At 40.7% G+C, this 22836-nt stretch overlaps 1 protein-coding gene across 2 annotated transcripts in view; it reads right to left on the reverse strand.

Annotated features, from left to right (window-relative positions):
* The window catches only part of SMCHD1 (structural maintenance of chromosomes flexible hinge domain containing 1), a 66583-nt gene extending 48054 nt beyond the window's left edge, over positions 1–18529 (reverse strand). The window contains exons 1-8 of one of the 2 annotated variants that reach the window (XM_053983854.1): positions 18256–18529; positions 9441–9516; positions 8834–8995; positions 6098–6180; positions 5862–5992; positions 4207–4321; positions 3935–4054; positions 916–1082 (exon numbers count right to left, since the gene is read on the reverse strand). In XM_053983854.1, the coding sequence (XP_053839829.1) occupies positions 916–1082; positions 3935–4054; positions 4207–4321; positions 5862–5992; positions 6098–6180; positions 8834–8995; positions 9441–9516; positions 18256–18435 (1034 nt within the window). In that variant the 5' untranslated portion in view covers positions 18436–18529. Of the gene's footprint in view, positions 1–915; positions 1083–3934; positions 4055–4206; positions 4322–5861; positions 5993–6097; positions 6181–8833; positions 8996–9440; positions 9517–17545; positions 17638–18255 lie in introns of those variants that run through there. The other variant, XM_053983862.1, reaches the window with a different exon arrangement.
* Between the last annotated feature and the right edge of the window lie 4307 nt (positions 18530–22836).

Below are 22836 nucleotides of genomic sequence, written 5' to 3' on the forward strand. Positions count from 1 at the left end.
GTTCCATCTCAGAGGCAGCTCTTTCACTTCAAGAGATGGTTGGAAAGAACTAACACACACTTAAGTGTGAGTGTTCACTTGATGAGCACCTGGAAGCTAATAGGGAACTAAATTATTCTCTGCAGGTAGATGTACCCTATATTTTCATGATGTTAAAAATGGTTTCAGCAACAAGTTTTAACGTGCAACACTGAATGATATTTCACATAGTAAGGTACTACCTAATTCTTATATTCATCCTCTTTCTAAGTACACCTATTATTATCAGATTATAGGTATCACAAAAGTAAAATCATAGTTTGAAAACAAAGTTCTATAGTTTGCCAGATTTCAAAATTGGTCTATAACTTTGTATTTCAGTTTATATTCACAGATGGGTCCATCATCTTAACAGGTAAGCCCAAACTATCCACAGGTATCTCCAGGCTCTGCGGGCGCACTGATGACATTATTACAGTACAGAGCAGATAGTGTCATATATCCTTCTCCCTCTTAAACTGGGTGGAAGCAGCAGGACTTTCTCTTATTGTTGTTTAAAAAAGTCAACCAACCAAAAGATCCCCTAAAACTGTAAATACAAAGCTAGATACCAAGGTTAGGAGCACAGCTGTGAGCAAAGTAACTGATGAAGTTATTAGTAATTAGACAAATAACTTCTTACATTAGTAATACACCATTAAATTGAATAGGCTACTAAAAATTACAGTGGATAATTATGTATCAATCATCAAGTCACATCTTTGGTTGGAGGTGCCTCATTCAGTTGTGTTCATTTCTGTAAAATTGGTTAGATAGGGAGGCTAATTGTAGTATCAATGGCCTTAACAGGAATAAGGCCAATGTCAAAGTACAACAAGGAAGCAGTTTGTAATTATTTGACTTTGTTAGTAGCCCACTTTTAAATCACCAACTTACGCCAGCTGCCTTGTCCAAAGATGAAAGTAGTTTTTCAAGTACTGCATGTGATCTGGTTGTACACCTGTAATGACAACTGCTGTGAAACTCTCTTTATCCCTTTCTTCTAATATTAGATTATGAAGAAATCTTTCATCATCACTTGTGATGTGAGTAGAATCAGATGGCTACAAAAAGAATAAAATAATAAGAGCAGGGATGTAAACTGAATTTCTGAACTCCCATCAATTTGAAAGAGATTAAAACCATAACAGAAAAGTAATACAGAACACATGATGCTAAGTATCACAAAGGATTAAAGCTTAAAATAAAAGTTTCCAAATTAAAGTCAACAAGCTGAGAATGTGGTATCATTAATCCAGTTCATTTTCAACTCACTTTCATCACAGCACCTAAAGTGTGCAGTCTAGAAATGCATTTAATCATGCTGAATGTACTACTGTGTGATATCCATGTTCTCATCTGTCAAGTGGAAGCATTAAGTGTGCAAGACATTAAGTCCTCTTAAAAAAAAAAAATTGGCTTTTAAAGGGATAGGCTGTTTTCTATAGCAGAAACTCAAGTGGAAGAAACACTTTTGCTGTAAAAGAAAAAAGGATGAATCCTAAATTCCAGATGAAATGTCAAGTAGTCTAAGAGGAAGAGAGATTCCCGATTCCAGAAGCCAGTGATTGTCTTTTCTTGAACGGATGCACTTTGCTCTTTTGACAGTTTTTTAAAGTGCAGAGAGACACAGGTTGATGTCATGCTTCACACTGGACCAGTGATAAAATCCTTACATTTGGTACATCCAGAAAAAAACTATTTTTAAAACAAAGATTAAGATCTTTCTAGTGAATGCAAACAATTGCTACAACTGAGAAGATATGTTGTAGTAAATGCGGCTACATGCCTTATTTTTCAGGAAAGCAGACAAACCCACATAACTAAGGCATGAAAGGAGACATGTTCTACCTAACCATAGTTAGGTGAAATAGTTAATCTAGGGTGTTCTAGCAAGACTTATTTTCCCCAGGGAATCAAAGAGCTCTCCTTAGCTAAGAGGATAATTAAACCATTTTTGAGACTTTTCATCAAAGAAGACTACGTCTCTTTTTCTGCCCACAGCATAGCCTGGACTATTCTATGCTAGTGATGGGATTGGTGATAATAAAGAAAAGCCAGAGCTGCTTGGTCCTCATCTCCATGTGATCTGACAAATCTAGAACTTGCACACTGATGCTGAACAAGTGCCACTTTGTACAGCATGGAAGAAATTTACAGACTGAAAGAGCCTCCAAAATATCACTCCCAAATTATTTGGTTGCCTTCCCACTACAGATGACAAACTACCATAGCACCTTCCCTTACACTCCTAGCATCTATCTCAACTAGGAAATTACTATTTACTTCTTTGCAATTTTAAATGGTGCAGAGAAGTGACTGCAGTGGAGACAAGTGCCTATTACCCATCAAGGAAAGATGACCAGCAGGGATACTATTAATGCCACTTCTTTTCAGTGTTATGGCCTTGTTCTAAAGTCCCTTTTGTTTCATATTAATTACATCTTGATTTCTTTGCAAAAGTAACTTCCTTCACTAATTGAATGGCTCAAAGGCTCAATTATTCTTCTCACACTAGTAATCCATTTCCAATTTCTACTTCTGCCACAGTATTCTCTTGCTGACGTATGTGCAGTGTAGACCATTTTTCAAGTCATTAGTGAGATGAATTCACACATTTTATTTCACACCAATATAATGAACAGGCCTAGGTATTTCAATCATTTGCAAAAAAATTCCTAAACCTGAGTTGTAGGAATCTTTTAGGGAAACCTCTGTTACCTTCACATTTCACCTCTATTGCTTTTCACAGCATCTCTTCCCTCTTGGATAGTTAAAAGTTATCTTTTAACTCTAAATAGAACTTGCATTTTTAACAGCATCAATTTAACTTTGGTTTTATATTATTACAAAAAACTTTTCAAACAGTTCATTGCACCACCTTCTTGAACTCTTTAGTAGTATCTATGAATCTCATTCAGCTACTTTCCTCCAACTTATGCCTGCCAGTTTGTCTTCTACTTTATATCATCCAACCTTTCTCTTAAATATCAAGCAGGGAGGGAATGCATTTGTACCCTTTACAACAAAGCAGATTTTGTCTGCTTTTATTTTCAGTTTCCATTTTTTGAGTCTGATATTGTAGAGAGAATAAAAACAAAACTCTGGCAACTCATTTTTTGTTACAACTCACTGACCCAGAATTGGCATGATAAAAACTTTATTTACCCTTTCCTTTCTCATCCATACAAAACACCAAGAACACTGGTATAACCCACCAAATAATGGGCTCAAGGTCTGACTACCTTGTCATACACACCACCCATTTTTCCTCCCATCTGTACCCTTAGCTACATCTTTGCCTCTCCCTCCTTGCCCAAAAATGTCCAAAGAACAGTTCTTTTCCTTAGTCTTCCTCCTTATCTTACAACTTTTTTACTTAGGCTCTTTTTCTTCATGAAAAGCATCAGGACTGTTGAGTTTAGTTTTCAGCTAAACAGTTCATTTATTTTACAACATTTATGAATATTCATAAAACCAATGGGTTTTGTTGGTCTGGCTGGAATTTTCTCCCAGGTTAGTCTTACATATTTCTAAACAAGTACAATTTGGTTCCTTAATTTATTCCTTACTGCTTCAGAGAAAATTCATTTTTGTTTCATACACAACCAAAAAAGTTTGCTGTGCTTAGAAAAGTATTTTTAAGCATTTTTCTTAACCTGACATGTAAAACTGTAAAGCATTTCTGTCATTGAATCTTAACTGAAAAGAGGAAAAAGCGTCACACAAAAATAAGGCATAAATTGTCTTTAGTGTCTTCAAGTTCTTGGTTACTTCCTTTTACACTACAGGGTGCAAATGATTAAATAAGATTAAGATATCCCCAGGTAAGTATTACAGGACTATTACACAGTTAAATCACATTAAGCTGGGAAAGGCTTTCAATTATAAATGTGAGAATCTTAAGGCTATTTACCTTTCTGTTTTGAATGAATCCAGTATATATTGCTTCTTTGTTTTTCTCCTTCTTTTCAAAATCCTCTTTAGAAAGGACAAGTTCATGAACATCCTGAGATGCTGCAGGTTTGCTTATCATCTGATTTTATTAAAGAAAGAGCATTTAAAATCAAAATAAGACTTAAAATTAACATCATAAAATACTTTAACGCTGTTATTAAAAGTAAGGAAGTAACAATCTGATTGTGTGCAAATGTTCTAAAATAAAATTGAAGTCTGACATTGACTTACTCTGGCACACTGTCCCACGAAGAACACTGCTTGCTTGCCTCCAACTCCAAAATATGAGATGTCACTATTTAAACTACGAGGCACTGGCAAAGGGCGTACATATCCTGAATGATCACTGAGAATAAGAGCGTCTTTAATAAATTTTTTCAAGACAAAAGTAATTAAAAAACCCAAAGATACTTCTGATCTAAAGCATCTATTAAATTCTTCCTCCTGGCATTTTGTTAAAAAATCCTCCACTTTATACCTTTTAAAATTGCAACATTAAAATATATGTGCCTAAAATTCTTGATGTACTCTTTTTAAAAAGATGATGACGGAGTAAGTATTTTCCTAAGTCATCTTATAAAAATTTCTGCCCCTTCTCGCAAACCTAATCTTATTAAATGAAAATGGCTTACAAAGCAAGTCTGATCTTTCTGACAGCATCCTTTCATAAAAATACTTTTAAGTCAAAGTGGGAAATAATGCCAACCAACTATTAAATGCAGACTTGGAGAGAAAACATATGCTATCAGTAGTGAAATTCCATGTCTTTTAAGTCACATTTAACAGACTTATCTAGTTTAGGAAAACATTTATTTTTAAATCACAGCAGTCCCAAATGAAAATAAGGTGTAGATGGATGAGATGTAGTAAACTGTGGATTACTACCCAGTAAGTGGTAGCAATCCACAGTTTAAATCTGCATTTTAGGAATACTACACGTTTCTGTTACTAAATTCACCTACAGCAATTTCAAAAAGCAGTGAATTTCTTTACAAATGACCCAGAATCACTTTTTATGCACTTATTTCCAGATGTTTAAAAGACATTGACTTTCTATCTGGAGATGCTTTAAATGCAAAATAACTTCCCCCAGCTATATTACCACTTCCCACTACCTTTTACACTACTTGCTCATATGACAAATTAGTTATGACTGAGACTGTAATTCTCATCCTCACGTTTACAATCCTAGGCTTAAGGTATTTGAAATGTGGCTGAAGTTCAAAAACTGTACATAACTAATTCTGTGGAATTTTATACAACAAGATTAAGCCTGGCTGTGCAGGTGGGACATCTCTTGAGAACAGATTCAAAACCATAAAGTGAATTCATATAAGTAGCAAAACCCACCACAGAACCTCCACTTTCTTCTTTAAATGCAAAACATTTATTTTGTGTAGCCTGCATCAAAAAAATAGACATTTTCAGGTATAATTTGTAATACATTATATAGAATTAAGATTTAAATTAAAAAAAAGAAACTTGAACTAAAACCATGTATCTGTTTATCTGCTATTCCAGTAGCTTAACAGATATTGAATGCATCATTTAATGCACTACTGAAAGATTTTCAGGTAACAGATGAACACAGTACAAAAATCCCCTGCAGGACACAGGATGCCCATAACTGTATGCAGGCAAGCAAAGGACAGTTTAGAGAAGGTCCCAAGGACAAAAAAGTATTCAGTGTGTCACAATAAGAGACGAGCAGTTTTGTGTCATAAAACTTCTCTATTGCCTACTTAGAAAAAGTATGGGTCTATTTCTGTAATCATAAAATGACAGGGTTTAGCTAAATGTTGGTATACAGCTGTGCCTTGAAAGTATATTTTGTGGACCTTTGCAGAGCTTGCTAATTATTGTAGAAATATTTAGAACTTGCTAACCTTTCAAAGTCACCTTGTCTTGTAAACTTTGACAATCTATATACAGCCCAGTTGTTAAGCTGTTTAGAAGTCATTCCACTTCCATTATCAATCACAGCAACAGCTGGTTTTCCTTGGGAATCATCAAACAACTGTTTGGGGAAAGACAAACAAACAGCACAAATCAACAAGGAGCAACAGGAAAAAAGAGGATAATGCAAACTATGTCTGAAAATGTTAAAGTATTTTTATCTTACCAATTTTATCTGTATACTCCGAATACCAGTATTTTGAGATGTAGCTGACAGAGAATTGTCAATCAATTCAGCAAGGGCAAATGCTAAAGAAATTGAAGAAAAATAAACCTATTAGTGCTCAGAAAACAGACACCCACTTATAGTTCTCTCTTCCAAGCAATTAGGATAACACATTACCTAAACACAGATAAGACCTAAGCCCTGTCAGAACAATCAAAATCACACAACATCTTGTTTAAAAAATAAAATAGCTTTTGTACATGTACTTTATAATTTGTTTCATCACTGAATCTCTCACATCTCTTAATGGTAAAATCACAATTATTAGAAAGAACAACGATAAACGTCTCCTTACCAAAAGACAGATTTGTCCCTTTCACGATTAGAAATTAATTTTTATGATTCATATGTGAGTCAAAAGTAAATTAAAAATGGACTTTGGCTTGTTAAAATATTGAAAGAAGAATTAATTAACTGAAGAAACCTGAATTGAAATTTTGTGAAACATCTAAAACTACAATGTTAATTGATTATAAAAAACATAAAGAAAATTGTAGAAACAGTTGAAAGATTTCAGTGAATGGTAAATACAACCAAATTTTTGTCAGATCCATGGCAATACACAGCACAAATAGTCAGGCAAACTGTTTGCACAAATTTGTTGTTTCTAACCATTAATGCTTGGAGGACTTACCTAATTAAAGTAAAACTACCTAAGTTTACTGGAAAATTGCATTTAATCTTAAAAAAATACATCAAATTCTGATTAATTCAATCTGACTGACCAGCCTTAGTGAACAGACATTTCTATTCAGTCTCTAAAAAGTAAACCTTATTTCCTACAATTTGCAGAATTCTTTAGAATGCTACAGTGAAATTTACACTGGCCACACACTTCAGACATGTAAAAGAAAACCCTTGAGTATTAGTGGAACACAGCAACACTGAAGCACTAGGCATTTTCCCTCAAGCTGTTATCAAAGTATAAGAACAGTTCTGCACTTTTTTGCAACTTCATTCATTACAAACAGAGTAGCTGAGCATCAGTTATGTGATCCATATTTACTATTCCATATCAAAGAACAACAGTCCTTCATCAACACTCAAAACTGATGAGGCACTGCCCTTAGAGATGTCATATATAAGAATCATCAGCTGCATTATACTTATGCAGGCTCAAAACTGCAATTTGCTGTCAGTGAAAACTTAGGCAAAAAATTGTTTAGTACTTCAGTCTTCTCCATGTCAGTTGCCACAAGACCTCCTCACCTTGCATTTCATTTATTTAGGGTGCAACTTCTTTTTTCATCCTTTTCTAATGTATATGTAAAACCCTTATTGTTCCTCCTCACATCCCTTGCCAAATTTGCTCCATCTGTGCCTTAGCATTCCTGATCTCATCTGTACATTCTCAGGCAATATCCCTATATTATCTCAGTATTCATGCCCCATAGGTGCTTCCACCACCTATGCAATTCCCTTTCTTGTTTTAGCTTGACCATGTCTTTACTCAGCCATGCTATTCTCCTGTCTTCTACACCCTATTTCTTCCACACAGAAATCAATAGTTCTTGTGCTCTAAAAAGTCATTTAAGTAACTGTAAGCACTCTTCTACTCCTTTATCCCCAAGGGTGTTTCCCGGTGTCCCATGCACCACACCCTTTAACAACTGAATGGTCTTTTCCTAAGGTTTAGAGTCCTTACAATACTTTACTTTGCCTATTTAACCAAATTCCACCAGGGTGTGGTCACTACAGACCAGGCCCAGCTTGGCCTTTCCAGTCAGTTTTTGTGTGTTGGAAAGCAACAGGTCCACTAATGGCTGCTGGCAGGAATAAAGCACAGATCTCATGGATTGCTGACTCTGTGTGGCCTTACACAGCAATTCCTGTGCACAGGGATAGATGTATCACTGACCCAACAGTACCACCAAACCCGAACCAAAACAGTGCCTTTGCTGGGGCACGGAACAAATGATGCGCACAAAGAGGAAAGGGGAAAGACTGGTCCTTAAAAATAACAGCTGCTATTTATAAACATTTTTTATATTGTTTTAAAACAACAGGAATGGTATCATGCTCGATTCTTCATTTTTTTTGCTTTTTTTTCTGTGCAATTTTGAAACTGCTGTATCTATGAAGAACATTGTACTTAGAAGGTAATCACAGCCATAGACAGTATTTTCAAAGAAGCCATAAACAGAAAGTAATTTCTTCAATAAAACAATACAAAATGCTGGTTACATATTTCATGCACCACTTAGATAAAAACTAATTAAAGCAGCATCTTTTTAAAGAAATACTTGCTCTTCTTGGTAAGTTAAGCCCTATAGCACCCCAGATGGGAGGGCACACAAAATTCTACAGTAGCTCACACAAAAACTGTTCATGAAATTCAAACACAAAGTCTACAGTTTAGTACAGGAGACAAAAACCTGATAACACAAATGCTGACCTATCTGAATGACATGCACAAGATTATTCAGTTATTTTACTTCTAAAATACTCAAACTTCTTGAACAAGTATTTGAGAAGGTACGTCTATAAATCTGGATTCTTAGGTGGCTACTTTTAGTATTTTTTAAAAGAAAAATTTGTATGAAGAATATGGTTAATTTTTTTTTTACAGTTAAGACTATTTTTTCTTAACAGCTATAATTATAAGCTGAATTGCTCACAACCACATTATATTCATATAAACATCATTTACACAAGATTACTTTTGCAGGTACTTACGCAAAGGATTTTGGCCCTCGCTGGCATAGTACTCGTACATGCCACTTTTAACAAGCGTGTCGTAGTGGGGCAGAAAGTCTATTCGTTCCTTGGTTGCCAAAAGCAACATTTGATCAACTGACTGTAGCAGATATAAAGTAACTCCATCGTGAACAAGGTTGCCTGCAGTGAAGATGAAACATAATGCACATTGAGGAGCACTGCATCAGGCAACTTCTGCTTTCAAAACAAGAACGGGCTTAGCCGCAGGTAATCTGCGTCTTGTCCTAGGCATTACCTGTTCAGCATTTAACAACAACAATTAAATTAATATCTTTTCACATTTCCAAGCTTTATAATGCAAGTTTTCTCAGGTGACAGCAATGTACATATCATTTTTTTCCTATCATTTACAGACTTTGTGACAGAAGATACTTAGTATAACTGTCATTATATGAACTCATCAAAAACATGTTTGTAAAAGTAATTTTTTAGCAATTTTTGGCAAACTATTACAGGATTTGTACTTTCAGTTAATTATTGTATGTCATAGAGCACAAACAGTTATGTGACATTTATGATCAATATAAGAAATAACTGTAATTATTTTGCCATCTAAGATACTTACTGAAGTTATCTTCTGTAATTTCCTTCCTATTTGTTGTGGTGATAACAAAGGTTTCATCAGAAGGTATCCCAAATGCCTATAAAAATTGAAGGTTATTTAGTTATGCTAACTAAGTAGTCAAAAAACTATTCAGATACATTAAAACAAAAAAAAGGCACAGTCTATTTTGTCACAAGCTACTGATGAGTAATCACATAATCTCTTAGAACACAGTTGAATTTAGGACCACTTGTTTTCTCAATTCAGCGAAATCTGTCCATACTAGGGTGGTTTGTTCTTTTACCTGCATAAAATAAATATATGCTCTAGTGAGCAAGAGGAATTTTAAGGAGGAAGAACTGTCTTATAGATAAACCCCTTTAGGGCAGAGGAACGAGACTGTGAAACTACAACAGCAATAGTTATGATCTAGAGGGTGTCCCATATTTAACTGCACTCTTGAGACACCAAACCAACCTAATATTTCTTAACGTTGGATATCAAAATCTTTGTTCTTCAGTTATATCATACATCTAAAAAATAAAGATTTCTTTCAGAAAAATTCTTTACTGTTAAAACACTGAAGTTTATTTTTCTGAACCTAAATAATTTTTGCCACTTTGATGCTTTCTTTTGAATGTGTTTACTGTAGCTTTAGACTTTTTATCCTTCTTTTTACATGCATTTAAATGCTTCTACTTTTACTTTCATTTCTGCACCCTGACATCCAACACTAATCTCTTTCTCAAAATAATAAAATAAATATCTGTACCTTCTCCTGCCTTTCCAGTCTTTGAAACTCAAGTAAAAGTCAACCCTGGTCTCAAACTCCATCAACCCAGTCAGTCTTGCAGTGACAACTCCGACAGGTACTTTACGCACTTTTAGCCAGATTCTTTCCTGAAGGAAGTTCTAGCATTCTCTGCAGCAGCTTGCCCTCATAATTTCCCACGTCTCTCTTTCCATCCCTATTACTCAGACTCATGAAAATATTTTTAAACACTACTTATGGTTTCATTAAGAGCCTACTTTCCATATTTCAGGTAATTTTTCCCTGTGACCACATTAAAGTTACAGTTATTATGCATCAGCAAAATTAGAAAAAATGTTGAATTTCTCATAGTACTTGGTGCAAGTGAAACAAATGCAGATGACACAGAGACTGATATTCAGACTTAAGAATCTGGAGTAATACTTTTTAACTCTTCTGAATTCAGATCACTTCAATTTTACCTCTCACATTACATAAATTTCCACATAGCAAATCTGTACAGGAAAAGCTATAAAATTGCTCAGAGCAAGAAAAGTAAGCATTAAAATATATGGATTTTAGAAAGCTAACATCCTACTGTGTCATTCGAGGTCAGTGGTTAATACAGAGTAACCGTAGAGTTTTACATTTGAAAGCACAGACAAGCATCTTTCCCTACAGCTATAACTACAGCTTCCTCAAGTTTTCTCAATCTCCCAAAGGCTCTTCTGCTCTCACACCCTTACCAAGAGTGAAGTATTTACTTTAAGGCAGCAAGAAGTTAGGTTCAGCTAGTGGATGCACAAGACAGCAGCCTGCTACAGAGCAGGGGCAGCCTCATGTCCTTCTGGTCCTCTCCCCCATTCCACGGGAGAGCCTCAACTAAACTAACCCTAACAGCCTGGCAGGCTATGCTTTAATTTCCTGGGTGAACCCAGCATTTCAGTGTTCACTGGCAGCAGGTCCTCTCCACTTCACAAGCTACTAGGTAGCTACACAGACCAAGTTTGGCAGTTTGGACTGCAGATTACTGTTTTTTCTTGTCCATGACACGGTTTAACAGGCCATATCCTTTGTAAACTTTGGGGATTACTCTGTTTGAATGCTTCACTTCTATATAAGACTTACTTGTTTTACTTCCTCCCTCCTTCTATCCTACATTCTTGGTTATCCTAGTCCCTGTCTCTTCCCACTATACCAGGTAGCAGTGATGCAGCTGCACAGCTGTGCCACAGATGTGGATCTGATTGCCAGAACAAGAAACTGCTGATCATTCCTGAATTAAAGTGAACCTACTGGGCAATTTACTTGTACAGTTGGTGATTTTCATTCAGTTCTGACAGACAATGTTTGGTCAAATGTTTAATTTCTCAGTAAGATTTGTGCATGTAAGAGATATAATGATTTCTTTTGTTGGTAAGGAGTTTGGGTTTAACTGCCATGTCTTCTTCAGCCCAGCATGGTGCCCTTTTCCAAATAAGTACAGAAGATGCACACAACTCAATTTGGCAAGATTCATGACACAACCCAGAGGCACATTCATATGATAAATCTGTGAGTTATTCTATGATAATCCAGACACACAACCATGATGAAGCTTGCATTGTCATCAAAATCTTCAAGAGTTCAATCACTACGCTCAGAAATGCCTCTGCACATTTACAGTGAAAGCATGTTTGGAGGATACTATGTTCAAACAACTAAGTGAAAGCTTTTATATTTTTGTATACAAAAGAAGAGACGTTGGAGAAAAAAACAGAGACAAGCTTCAAATAAATCCACAAGCTAGAAAAGGCAGATGTGAAAAGGCAAGCATCCCTAAACTGCTGCTGACATATTATTGCTACATGCAAATGCAAGCGTTAAAATGGTACAAAGATGAACTGTTATTTGCATAGAGAAGAGAAAAATTACACCTAAAGCCTACAAGGTATAGATTATGTCAACAAATTGAATTTTTAATGTTCTGGGAAAACAACCATAGCTGTTGACTGAAAACCAAATTAGTTGCTATACCACACTTGGAAGCGTGCTGAGTGTACGCTGCCAGGCTTTGATGTTTGAGAGCTGTAGGGATGACCTGTGTGAGAAAGACAATCAATTGCCCTGAGATAGCCATAGCCAGTTCCAGATAGCTCTCAAGTCCATGAAAGCAACTCACTCCTCACCCAAATTTCCACCAGGGCACATGGTGCTTCTGCTCTAACTTATCAGGGAAGAAATAGAAAAGACAAATGAAAAGCAGCAGAGGAGATGCTTCAGGAGACATTGCCAGGGACAGACCCATTGAAAGGATGTTCTCCACACCAGAGCAGGGAGGGTCCCAAAGGTGCTGAGGCCCATGGAGGACCCATGTCAGGGCACAGAATTTCCTCTCTCTGTCCTCGTACTCCCATGGAGCTGAGACCTATGGCAATTCATCTTAGCAGGAAAACAAACAGTGAGAGCAGCAGAATAAAGACCTGTACATGCTCTGACATCTCACACCACCTGTTACCTAACCAAAGGAATTGAGATTGACCATGAGATGTGCATTGGGAGAACAAGGATAAATTAGACTAGGAATGGGGAAAGAATGATGTATGACAGAAGATGAGTTTGGAAAAGGGGAAGGGAAGGCATCACTTCTCTAAGTGATTAATTTCCCCCACAATCAATCATCAGAAGTTTGTGATTGATGATCACAAAAGAAAAACAAAACCCCTGAGTTTAGCCTGTTTTGCACCCAGCAGGATATCAGTCCTTAAACCCATGGAATGATGCAGAAGCAAAAAAGCTGCCTGTACAAACAAGAAAAATACCGTCCTTGTAACTGGAGGATCAGTCTGGAGCACCACCTATGCTATTTTTCATTATAAATAAAGTTAATAGCTCTCAATTTGCTGGTAGATGTTTATGACATGAGATTAATCTAATGCTAAAGGAGCTTGAGACAATGCCATATGCTCAAGAAGCTTTCAGCAGAGCACTTTACAGGTATGACACATGGAAGTGTGAATGAACTGTGGTATCTTTAACCTTTAAATCTGAATCAAGAAGCATGATTCAGTTTATGTACCAGCTTCAGTCACAGGTTTTCTTTATAAACTAAGAAAACCCGACAAACCTTAAAACAAAACACAGCCCATCAAACCACAGATAACTCCTCAGCAGTTCACACTCCTTCAAACAGGCTTCTGTTTCTTTTCTCTTTCACATATTAGCACAAAAGCTCAAAATGTAAAGAAAGTTTTACTGCTACTTGATCTACACACGCAGACAGCAAGTCTTACCTGGCTACTGAGCCAACTAAAACACTCAGCATGAAGTCAACATAGATTTTGCCTCTGGATTCACTATCTGCCTTGGAAAAGTTGTTCAAAGAGCAAATATTTAATTTTGTGTGTGTACCACCACAGCTTGCAGTCACATGAATAGGATTGAGCTGGTAAGTGGAGGAGAGATAACATGCTGTAAGGACAGAGTCATTGGCCTGCTTCCCCTGGTCCTTCTGGTGGTGACTTTTAAAACTGAAGGAATAGAACACTCTCCAACATGACAAAGGTAGAACAGTGAAGCCAAAACTACAGTATCTTTAGAAAAGACATTTAACCCCTTGGAATCCAAACCTTTCCAACACAAACAGATGTTCCCTACAATATGCAACTTCTGAACCCTTAAAATTATGCATCCACCTACCGTAACCAATCCAACCAAGCAGACAGCACATGAGAATAATGGGAATAAATGGCCTCAGAGCTTGGTGATGCAGCCAAGGGATAACAGAGACATAACATCTATGGAGTCACCCTCCACAGCCAAGAAGTATTTTTTCAGACTACTAGAACTGTATTGCCAATGCAAACCTCTAAAGGGGAACCTGAACTGTGTTAGTTAAACATAAAGAAATCGGATAATGTCATTTTCAATGCTGTTCTTCATAGTTATACACTTAGCTACCCAGCATGGCAAAAGGCAATACAGCTTTTTCAGTATTTCAAATTGATCCAGCAGCTCCTTTACAAAAACTTGTCCAGGAATCTGAAAAAAATGAAGCTAAGAGCCACATCCAAACACTGAGAAGCCTTCAGCCTTCTGTAATTTTGCATTGATTAACTGAATATCCCATGTCATTTACCAAATTATTATCTGAAAGACATGCATTTATCAGTTAACTAGTCCACTTAATGAACATTTATCAGTCCAAATTGAGAGAAATCTCTTACATCAACAAATGGATGAAATGATAGTACACATTCAAGGGAAACTAGTTCATTCTCAAATCACAGATTTTCAAGCCAAGAACTGTCTTTTGTATCATCTCTCTCAATTATTCATACAACTATATAATATTAAGGCAATTAATAGAAGTAGCAAATATGAAAACTGAAATATAAAAAGATTAAGTGGCAACCTTGCCGGAAGTAAATGAGAACAACTGTATGTGCCTTCTAAGACTGCTAATCAAATAAACTTTTCCAATCCACTGTCAGGACAGTTCTCAACATGATGACAACTTGCTGAGGATGTCTTAGTGAGGACCTGGGACTAATCACTCATGGTAGCAGGGCAAGGATGGTATCTCTAATCATAATCCCAATGAGCTTCCCTAATGTGAGAACACAAACTTATATATAACATCTTTGGACACGAACTGAAAGAGGAATCCAAAAGTCTCTAGAAAAGTAGCTGAAATTAAAAATAAAAGTAGAAATTATTTCTAAGCCTTTCATGGAGTTAAAAGCAAAAATTTATATATTACAAAAATACATAGGAGCTCGTATCTTCTGGTCAAATGTTTTTTAGAGACTATCTGCAGACAAAAACTAGCAATGAACACTAACGGTCTAAAATATTTTCCAACCATCTCTTATTGACAGCACCATCTCCATCTAAAGAACAAATTACAGAGGATAACATTTGCAGAACTTGAAGATCCTTGTCCTCTGTCATACTTAAAAGCTTCACAACTTTCAGAAGTTCAGTTGATATACTTCTAAATATTTACAAAAAATAATCAATAAAAGATGTTAAGAAGTTAAGAACTAAGAGATTAACAGAAACACTTAAAACTTTTAAGAAACCTCAAAAACCTATTCTATTACTGAATCTTGTGATACATAGCAATGTTCTAAGTATTTCTGGCATCCTTGTCAACCATGACCATGTGGGAGCACGTTTGCTGCTACAGTCACATCATTCATTTGCATGACAAATTGCCAATCAAAGTCCTTTGAAAGCTGAGCCTGTACTGAGGCTGAGCCACCAGACAGGAGACCAGTGGAAACAACACTGCTGCTTACTCGGTATCTGCCCAATCAAGCAGCGCGACAGTGCCTAACAGCTTTAATTGTCTTAAAGTAAATACAACATTCCACTTTACCTTAGTTTGAACCAACTCAAAATCCGCTTAACAAAAGAATCGTTCTTCCTGAGCTTTCCTCACTTCCCTGCTGCGTTTCAGCACCACGAAGCCAGGAAAGTGAACCCATTCATCACTTTCTCCTAAAAGTAATTAGTTGCAACTTTCAAGATGCCAGAAATTGAAACTGTTGACTACAACACTCAGATAAACAAAATTTACAAAGCTCTCGGAGCACTGAGATGCCAGAATGTTTTTCCAGAAGTCCTAGAACTTGTATATTGTTGGTGTGGAAGACATGAGATAGCAAACATCCCAACCCTCTGCCTGTCCAGTTTTCACTATACCAACATTTATAGGTCATGCCAATTCACCTGTCTCAGCATCCTTCCAGAGTCAGACGTCGGATGATGAAAGCTCCAAAGTGCAAAGAGTCATCACACTGAAACTAGCAGTGACAGAGGCATCTCTGACTGCACTCACTGATGGTCAACCCATTATTGCAGAAGGTTTTTCTCTAAGAGAATGATTAGCTGAGGTTCTTGCTGCATAAGTTTGTAAGAGCACAGACCCCGTTATCCTTAACACCCAAAACAGCCACCAGGACTGGTGATAAGGCTTGTGATATTAAACATACTAAAGAAACTATACTTGAAAATTTTACTTTCACAGGCACCACATTCAAACACAACAAGGTCTGCTTTGCAGCACCAGGTTTCTCAAACACTCTGCTACCCATGTGAGAAGTCTGCCTAACAGCATTAAGGTACTGACTTCAAAACATCAATACATCTCTCAGGTAAAAAAATCCCCGAAGCTGTTTGTACGCGAGATCTGTCACAGCTGGTGATGATGGCTTATTTCTTCATAAAATTGCGAATATGCCAAAAGCTCTGTGAACTACTGAGAACCATGAGGATGCAGGGAAACATGAAGTCACTGAAGTGTACAGTATATGTTAAAAAAAAACCAGAAAAGACAGACTCCGTTCTAGAATAAATTGTAAATTAGTGTTAAACTCAGCCCATTGATTAATTACAAAATCTAAGAGAAAGGAGGGTTCATCATGTACATAGTTGCCTCGACTACTGAAAATATTTAATATTCTTGCAACTTGTCTGCTAGGTACAGTTGTATCTATTAAGACAATTCCTGGAGAAAATTATGTAACACTCATAAATTACTCATAGGAGATACAAACTCTTGGAAGATTGTGAACTCACCTAGCTTCCCAGAATGTTACACTGTAATGTATTCATTTCTTTATTGGGCACTGATCAGGCAAAGGAATGTGCTAACACTCCATAACCCCTTCATTTATGAGTACAGAATCACAGAATCAAAAAGGCTGGAAAAGACTTCCAAGTCCAACCTCGACTGAATAACAACACACTCTCTATCACATCATATCACAAAGTGCCACCTCTACTCCTTTTTTGGACACTTCTAGGGAAAATGACTCCACCTTAAGATTCAGTGCCCCTACCGGATCACAGCTATGCCATTTTGGACACAGAACTCAGCAAGGAGGAGGCAATTACAGGTGACAGCTATCCCTGCTGATATTAACAACTTAAAGCTTCCATCACAGTAGGAAGCCATTACATTATACACTGTCCAGACATAGAACAATTTATACACTACTTATTGTTATTTTTGTCAATAAATATTTTGCCTGTATCTTATATATAATTATTATCACGTATAATTAATTATATATTTAATCATGCTATAGTTAGATTACATATAAAAGTGATACTTGGTAGTACTTATATTGTTCATAAATAATCGATAATTTTTATAAAATTCAGAAATAATTCCATTTGTTCAAATGTAAAACAGGTATTTATTATATCCCATCTATATATAAAAAATAGAATTTACATGCTAGAATACTAAGTGCAAATTATACTGGATAAAAAAACTAAAATTAATTTTTTATCAGACTAAATTAGTACAGAAATTCAGAGCTGATTTTCCTGCGCATTTCACACGGTAAAACATGCAGGCAGCTAACAGGTTTATGGCATTCACCACTCGCTCAGAAAACGAAACCATGACAGAAACGGGCGATGCCTACTGGCAGCGCCAGCGAACTACTGCAAACAGCCCGTACGAGGAAAACAATCTCCACCCCACCGAGCCGTGAAGACGGAATAAGTTTCGTTTCGCGTTACGACAGGGAAAAATAACCGAAAAGGACACACGACAGGGCAAAGGCGCCGCCAGACACGGTATTTAAATGGCAGCCACCGCTGCGGACGGGAAACGGCGCTCATCGCCAACACCTTGGACAGCAGAAACAGAGCCGCAGAACCACTGAGGTTGGAAGAGATCGCTGAGACCCCCGAGCCGGCGCTGTGACCGAACACCAACCACTGCGTCAGCTACGAACGCCCTCCGGAGCGCGGCACCGCGCCCTCCGCCGCCGCTCCCCGCGCGGGGGCGCACGGGGGCCGCCCGCTGCCTTCCCGCCCGCCGCCAGGGGCTGCTCCCGCCGCCGCCCCGCACCGGCCTCTCGGGGTAGGGGAGAAAGGCGACGGCGACGGGGCGGCCGCGGTCTCTCCTCCATGGCCGCCCACCTGTCCCGGCAACAAAGTTCGCGGGCAGGCGGCGAGAAAGGCGGCCCCCGAGCGGGCTGTGACACCCCCGCCCCGCCCCGGCCGCCCCCCCAGCCCCAGCACCGCAGGCACAGAACCTCACTCGTGGAACACCGTCACCGCCGCGCCAGCCCTGCCGCGTACCTGGCAGACGGCGCTGCGGAAAGCGCGGTAGTTGTTCTTGCCGTAGCTGAGCACTTTCTCGTCCGGGTCCGCCTGCTCCCGGCGCCGGTCGAAGAGGAACACGGTGCGGTCCCCGTTGCTGCGAGGGATCAGCATCGCCGGCCTGCGAGGTGCGCGACCGCCTCCCGCCGCTGCTGCCATGTTGGGGAGCTGAGGAGACTGAAACCGTCCCACAGCGATGGCGGCAGCGACAGCTCCTGCTGCCGGGCCCGCCAGCGCCCCCGCCCGGCAAAATACATCCCGGCCGGGGAAGGAGGAGGTGGAGCCGGCCCGGAAGCCGAGGAAGGAGGTGCCGTGGAGGCCCGGAAGGAGACGGTGGGAGGGAGGGAAAGACAGGGACAGCGGCGGGTGTGCTGCCGGCGGTGCGGGGCGGTGCGAGGGGGCGCTGGGCAGGCGGGTGGGAAGAGCCTGGAAACAAAAGCTCCGGTTCGGCGCTGCGACTTCGGAATGAGTTAACGCCCTCCGCATCGCGACACTTCCGCCGCCGGGTGGGGCGGGATCGGGATCGGGATCGGGATCGGGATCGGGGTCGGGATCGTCGCTGCAGAAAGCGCAGGCGGGCTGGGCCATGGGAACGCGTGGTGCGCTCGCGGCCGCCGCCCGCCGGCCGTTGCGTGCGGTGCGGGCGGTGGCTCGGGATCCGCAGCGAGAGCGGGACTGGCAGGCGCGTCCCCGGCGCAGCGCGGGCACCGGCCGGGGAGGGACCAGAGCTGTGAAGTCACGGTTCGTCTGCCTTAAAACAAAGCGGCCAGTCCGGATCCCAACGGTGTTGTTTTGCATAATCACAGAAACGGTCAGGTTGGAAGGGACCGCAGTCGATCACCTGGTCAATTCTCTGCTCAAACAGGGCCATCCCAGAGCAAAGAATTGTGCCCAGATGGTTCTTGACTGTCTCCAGTGGTGGAGACTCCACAACCTCTCTGGACAATCTATTCCAGTCCACAGTCACCCACACAGTAAAGTTCTTCCCCATGTTCAGGTGGAGCTTCCTGTTTATTCATTTCTGCCCATTGCCTCTCATCCTACTGCTTAGAACCATCGAGGAGGGCCTGGCTCCATCTTCTCGGCACCCCTCTTTACATACGTGCACACATTGATAGGATCATCTCTCACTTGTCTTGTCCTGAGGCTGAACAGGCCCAAATCTCTCTTCCTGTCTTTGTAAGAGAGGTGCTCCAGTCCCTTAATTGTCTTTGTTGCCCTCCACTATATCCACTGCAGGATCTCCATATCTTGTACTGAGGAGCCCAGAGCTGGACATAGAACACCAATTGTGGCCCCATTAGGGCTGAGTAGAGGGGCAGGATCACCTTCCTTGACCTGTTAGTGATGCTCTCTTCCTAATCCCAGGATCCCATTTGCCTTCTTGGCCACAAGAGCACTGCTAGCTCATGGACAGCTTGTTTACCACCAGGACCACCAGATCCTTCTTTGCAGAGCTGCTTTCCAGCAGGTTGACTCACAGTTTGTACTGGTGCAGGGAGTTATTCTTCCCATGCCAGAACCTGTGTATACTTTGGTTGAATTTCAGAAAGTTCTTTGTCCATCTATTCACCCTGTTGCAGTCCTTCTGAAGGGCGACACAGCCCTCTGGGGTATCAGCCACTCCTCCCAGCTTTGTGTCTTCAGTTGCCTTGCTGAGGAGGCCTCTGTCCCTTCATCCAAGTAATTGATGGACAAGTTAAACAGTACTGGACCCAGCATTGAGTTTTGGGGGACAACACTAATGATATGCCTCCAACTATACCCTCTGCCACTGACCATGATCTTCTGGGATCTGCCAGTCACCCAGTTCTCAGTCCACCCCACTGTCCACTCATCCAACCCTGACAAAAGCGTAGCTGCTTCTATTTCACAGAGTCTTGGTTTTGAGAAAGGATTGTGATGGCACATAAGGGAGGTTGTAAATCAGTAGAGGTGACAAATGAGTAACAAAAAATCTTGCGTTCTGAACACTTCCAAGGACTGGGATTCTACCACTTCCCTAGGCAGCTTTTTCCAATGTTTAACCACCCCTTCAGTGAAGAAAGTCTTCCCGATGTCCAACCTCTCCTGGTGCAACTTGAGGCTATATCTTGTCCTGCCACTTGTATTTTGGGAGAAGAGACCAACCCCCAGCTGGCTACAGCCTCCTTCCAGGTGATTGTAGAGAGAGATAAGGCTCCCCGAGCCTCCTTTTCTCCAGGCTAAACAACCCCAGCACCCTCAGCTATTCCTCATAAGATTTGTGTGTCAGACCCTTTACCAGCTCCATTGCCCTTCTCTGGACACGCTCCAGCACCTCAATGTCCTTTGTGTAGTGAAGGGCCCAAACTGAACACAGGATTTGAGGTGTGGCCTCACCAGTGCCCAGTACAGGGTAGACCGTCCTGCTGGCCACACTGTTGCTGATTTAAGCCAGGATGCCATTGACCTTCTTGGCCACTTGGGCACACCCTGGCTCATGTTCAGCTGCTGCCAGCCAACACCCCCAGGTCCTTTTCCTCTGGGCTGCTTTCCAGTGACCCTTCCCCATGCCTCCAGCACTGCCTGGGGTTGTTGTGGCCCAAGGGCAGGATCCAGCACTTGGCCTTGTTGAACCTCAGCCCATCGATCCAGCCTTGTCTTGGTTTGAAAAGACAGGAGTCTGTGAAGGAAGGCAAGGGCCTCCTGTGAAATGGAAAAGGTAAACCCCCTCCCTCCAAATTACCACAATTTCAAAATAAAAAGGCTCTCTGGCAAAGATATGGGAATGGGAATAACAGTTCTTTACTAGGAAAAATAAATAAATAAATAAATAAAAATGTAATTAGTACAAACAAAACTACTGATAGAGTCAGAAACCTGACACCCTGAGGAGTCAGGGTGTTGGTGATAGTCCAGTTAAATGGTGGCCCCTCCTCCTGGAGTGGCAGATGAAGTAATGCTGAAGCGATGATCCAGTAGAAGGGTGTAGTTTTCTCTGAAGCTCTGGTGATAGAGTAGATGGGCCTGGTCTTCCTCTGGGAGTCCAGTGAAGAGGCTGTGCTGGTGTCCCAAGAAATGCTGATTTTATGCAGGTAGGGATGCTTGGCTCTTCCCTCTGGGTGGAGCATCTCACAATGGGATGGTGTAACTTTCTCAGTCATGCAGTGAGCCATTCAGTGGCCCATTAACAGAAGATATCTCCTGGAGGGAGATATTGTTCTTGGAAGAGATGAGAAAACTGCCCAACAGAAGATACCTGCCCCACCTCCGACAGATGGCAAATAGAATATATGCTTATCTTACAAGCCAGGACATTATCCACCCCTTATTCTATTTCCATCTGCATCACAATGAAATCTTACACCCAGTTCTCACTTAAGGCTAGGTTTCCCTGTGGTACAGAAGGGGTTTCCCCATCTTCTGCATTACCCAGAAAGTGTAACCAGGTCCTTGAGCAAAAACAATCCAACGGATGGGTTTGTCTTTGCCTGAGGTGGGATTAATCCAAACAGTTTTTCCTAAAATACCTTTCGTATGTACCACAGGGACTTTATCTGCATCTACTGTGTGCAAGGGTTCTGACTGGGCAGGACCAGCTCGATTGATGGACCCTCGGGTGTTGACCATCCAGGTTGCTATTGCCAGGTTCATTTCCCAGTTTCTAAATGTTCCCCCACCAAGTGCCTTCAGGGTAGTCTTAAGGAGTCTGTTGCATCGTTCTACTTTGCCGGCAGCTGGAGCATGATAGAGAATATGATATATCCATTCGATACCATGTTCTCTGGCCCAGGTGTTGATAAGGCCGTTCTTGAAATGGGTGCCGTTGTCAGACTCAATTTTCTCAGGTGTGCCATGTCTCTACAGGACTTGCTTTTCCAGGCCTAAGATGGTGTTCTGGGCAGTGGCATGAGGCACAGTGTAGGGCTCCAGCCATCCAGTGGTGGCTTCCACCATGGTCAGCACGTAGCGCTTGCCTTGGTGTGTCTGGGGCAGTGTGATGTAGTCAATCTGCCAGGCCTCCCCATACTTGTACTTGGACCACCATCCACGATACCACAGGGGCTTCACCCGCTTGGCCTGTTTGATGGCAGCACACGTTTCACAGTCATGGACAACCTGGGAAATGCTGTCCATGGTTAGATCCACCCCTCTGTCTTGTGCCCGCTTGTAGGTGGCATCTCTGCCCTGATGACCTGAGGCATCATGGGCCCATCAAGCCAGGAACAACCCCCCCTTATGGTGCCAATCTATCTTTGGCACCTCCATTCTTGCTGCCTGATCTTCCTGCTCGTTGTTTCGGTGCTCCTCATTGGCCTGACTTTTGGGGACATGGGGATCTACATGATGGACTTTCATCGTTAATTTCTCCACCCGAGAGGCAATGTCTTTCCATATATCAGCAGCCCAGATTGGTTTTCCTCTATGCTGCCAGTTGGCCTTTCTCCACCTTCCTAGTCAGCCCCACAGAGCATTGGCTGCCATCCACGAATCAGTATAAAGGTAGAGCTTTGGCCACTTCTCCCTTTCAGCAATGTCCAGGGCCAGCTGAACAGCCTTGAGTTCAGTGAATTGGCTTGATCCACTTCTCCTTCGGTA

Source organism: Vidua macroura, chromosome 1 (assembly GCF_024509145.1).
Source record: "Vidua macroura isolate BioBank_ID:100142 chromosome 1, ASM2450914v1, whole genome shotgun sequence".
In the NCBI taxonomy this organism is placed as follows: domain Eukaryota; kingdom Metazoa; phylum Chordata; class Aves; order Passeriformes; family Viduidae; genus Vidua; species Vidua macroura.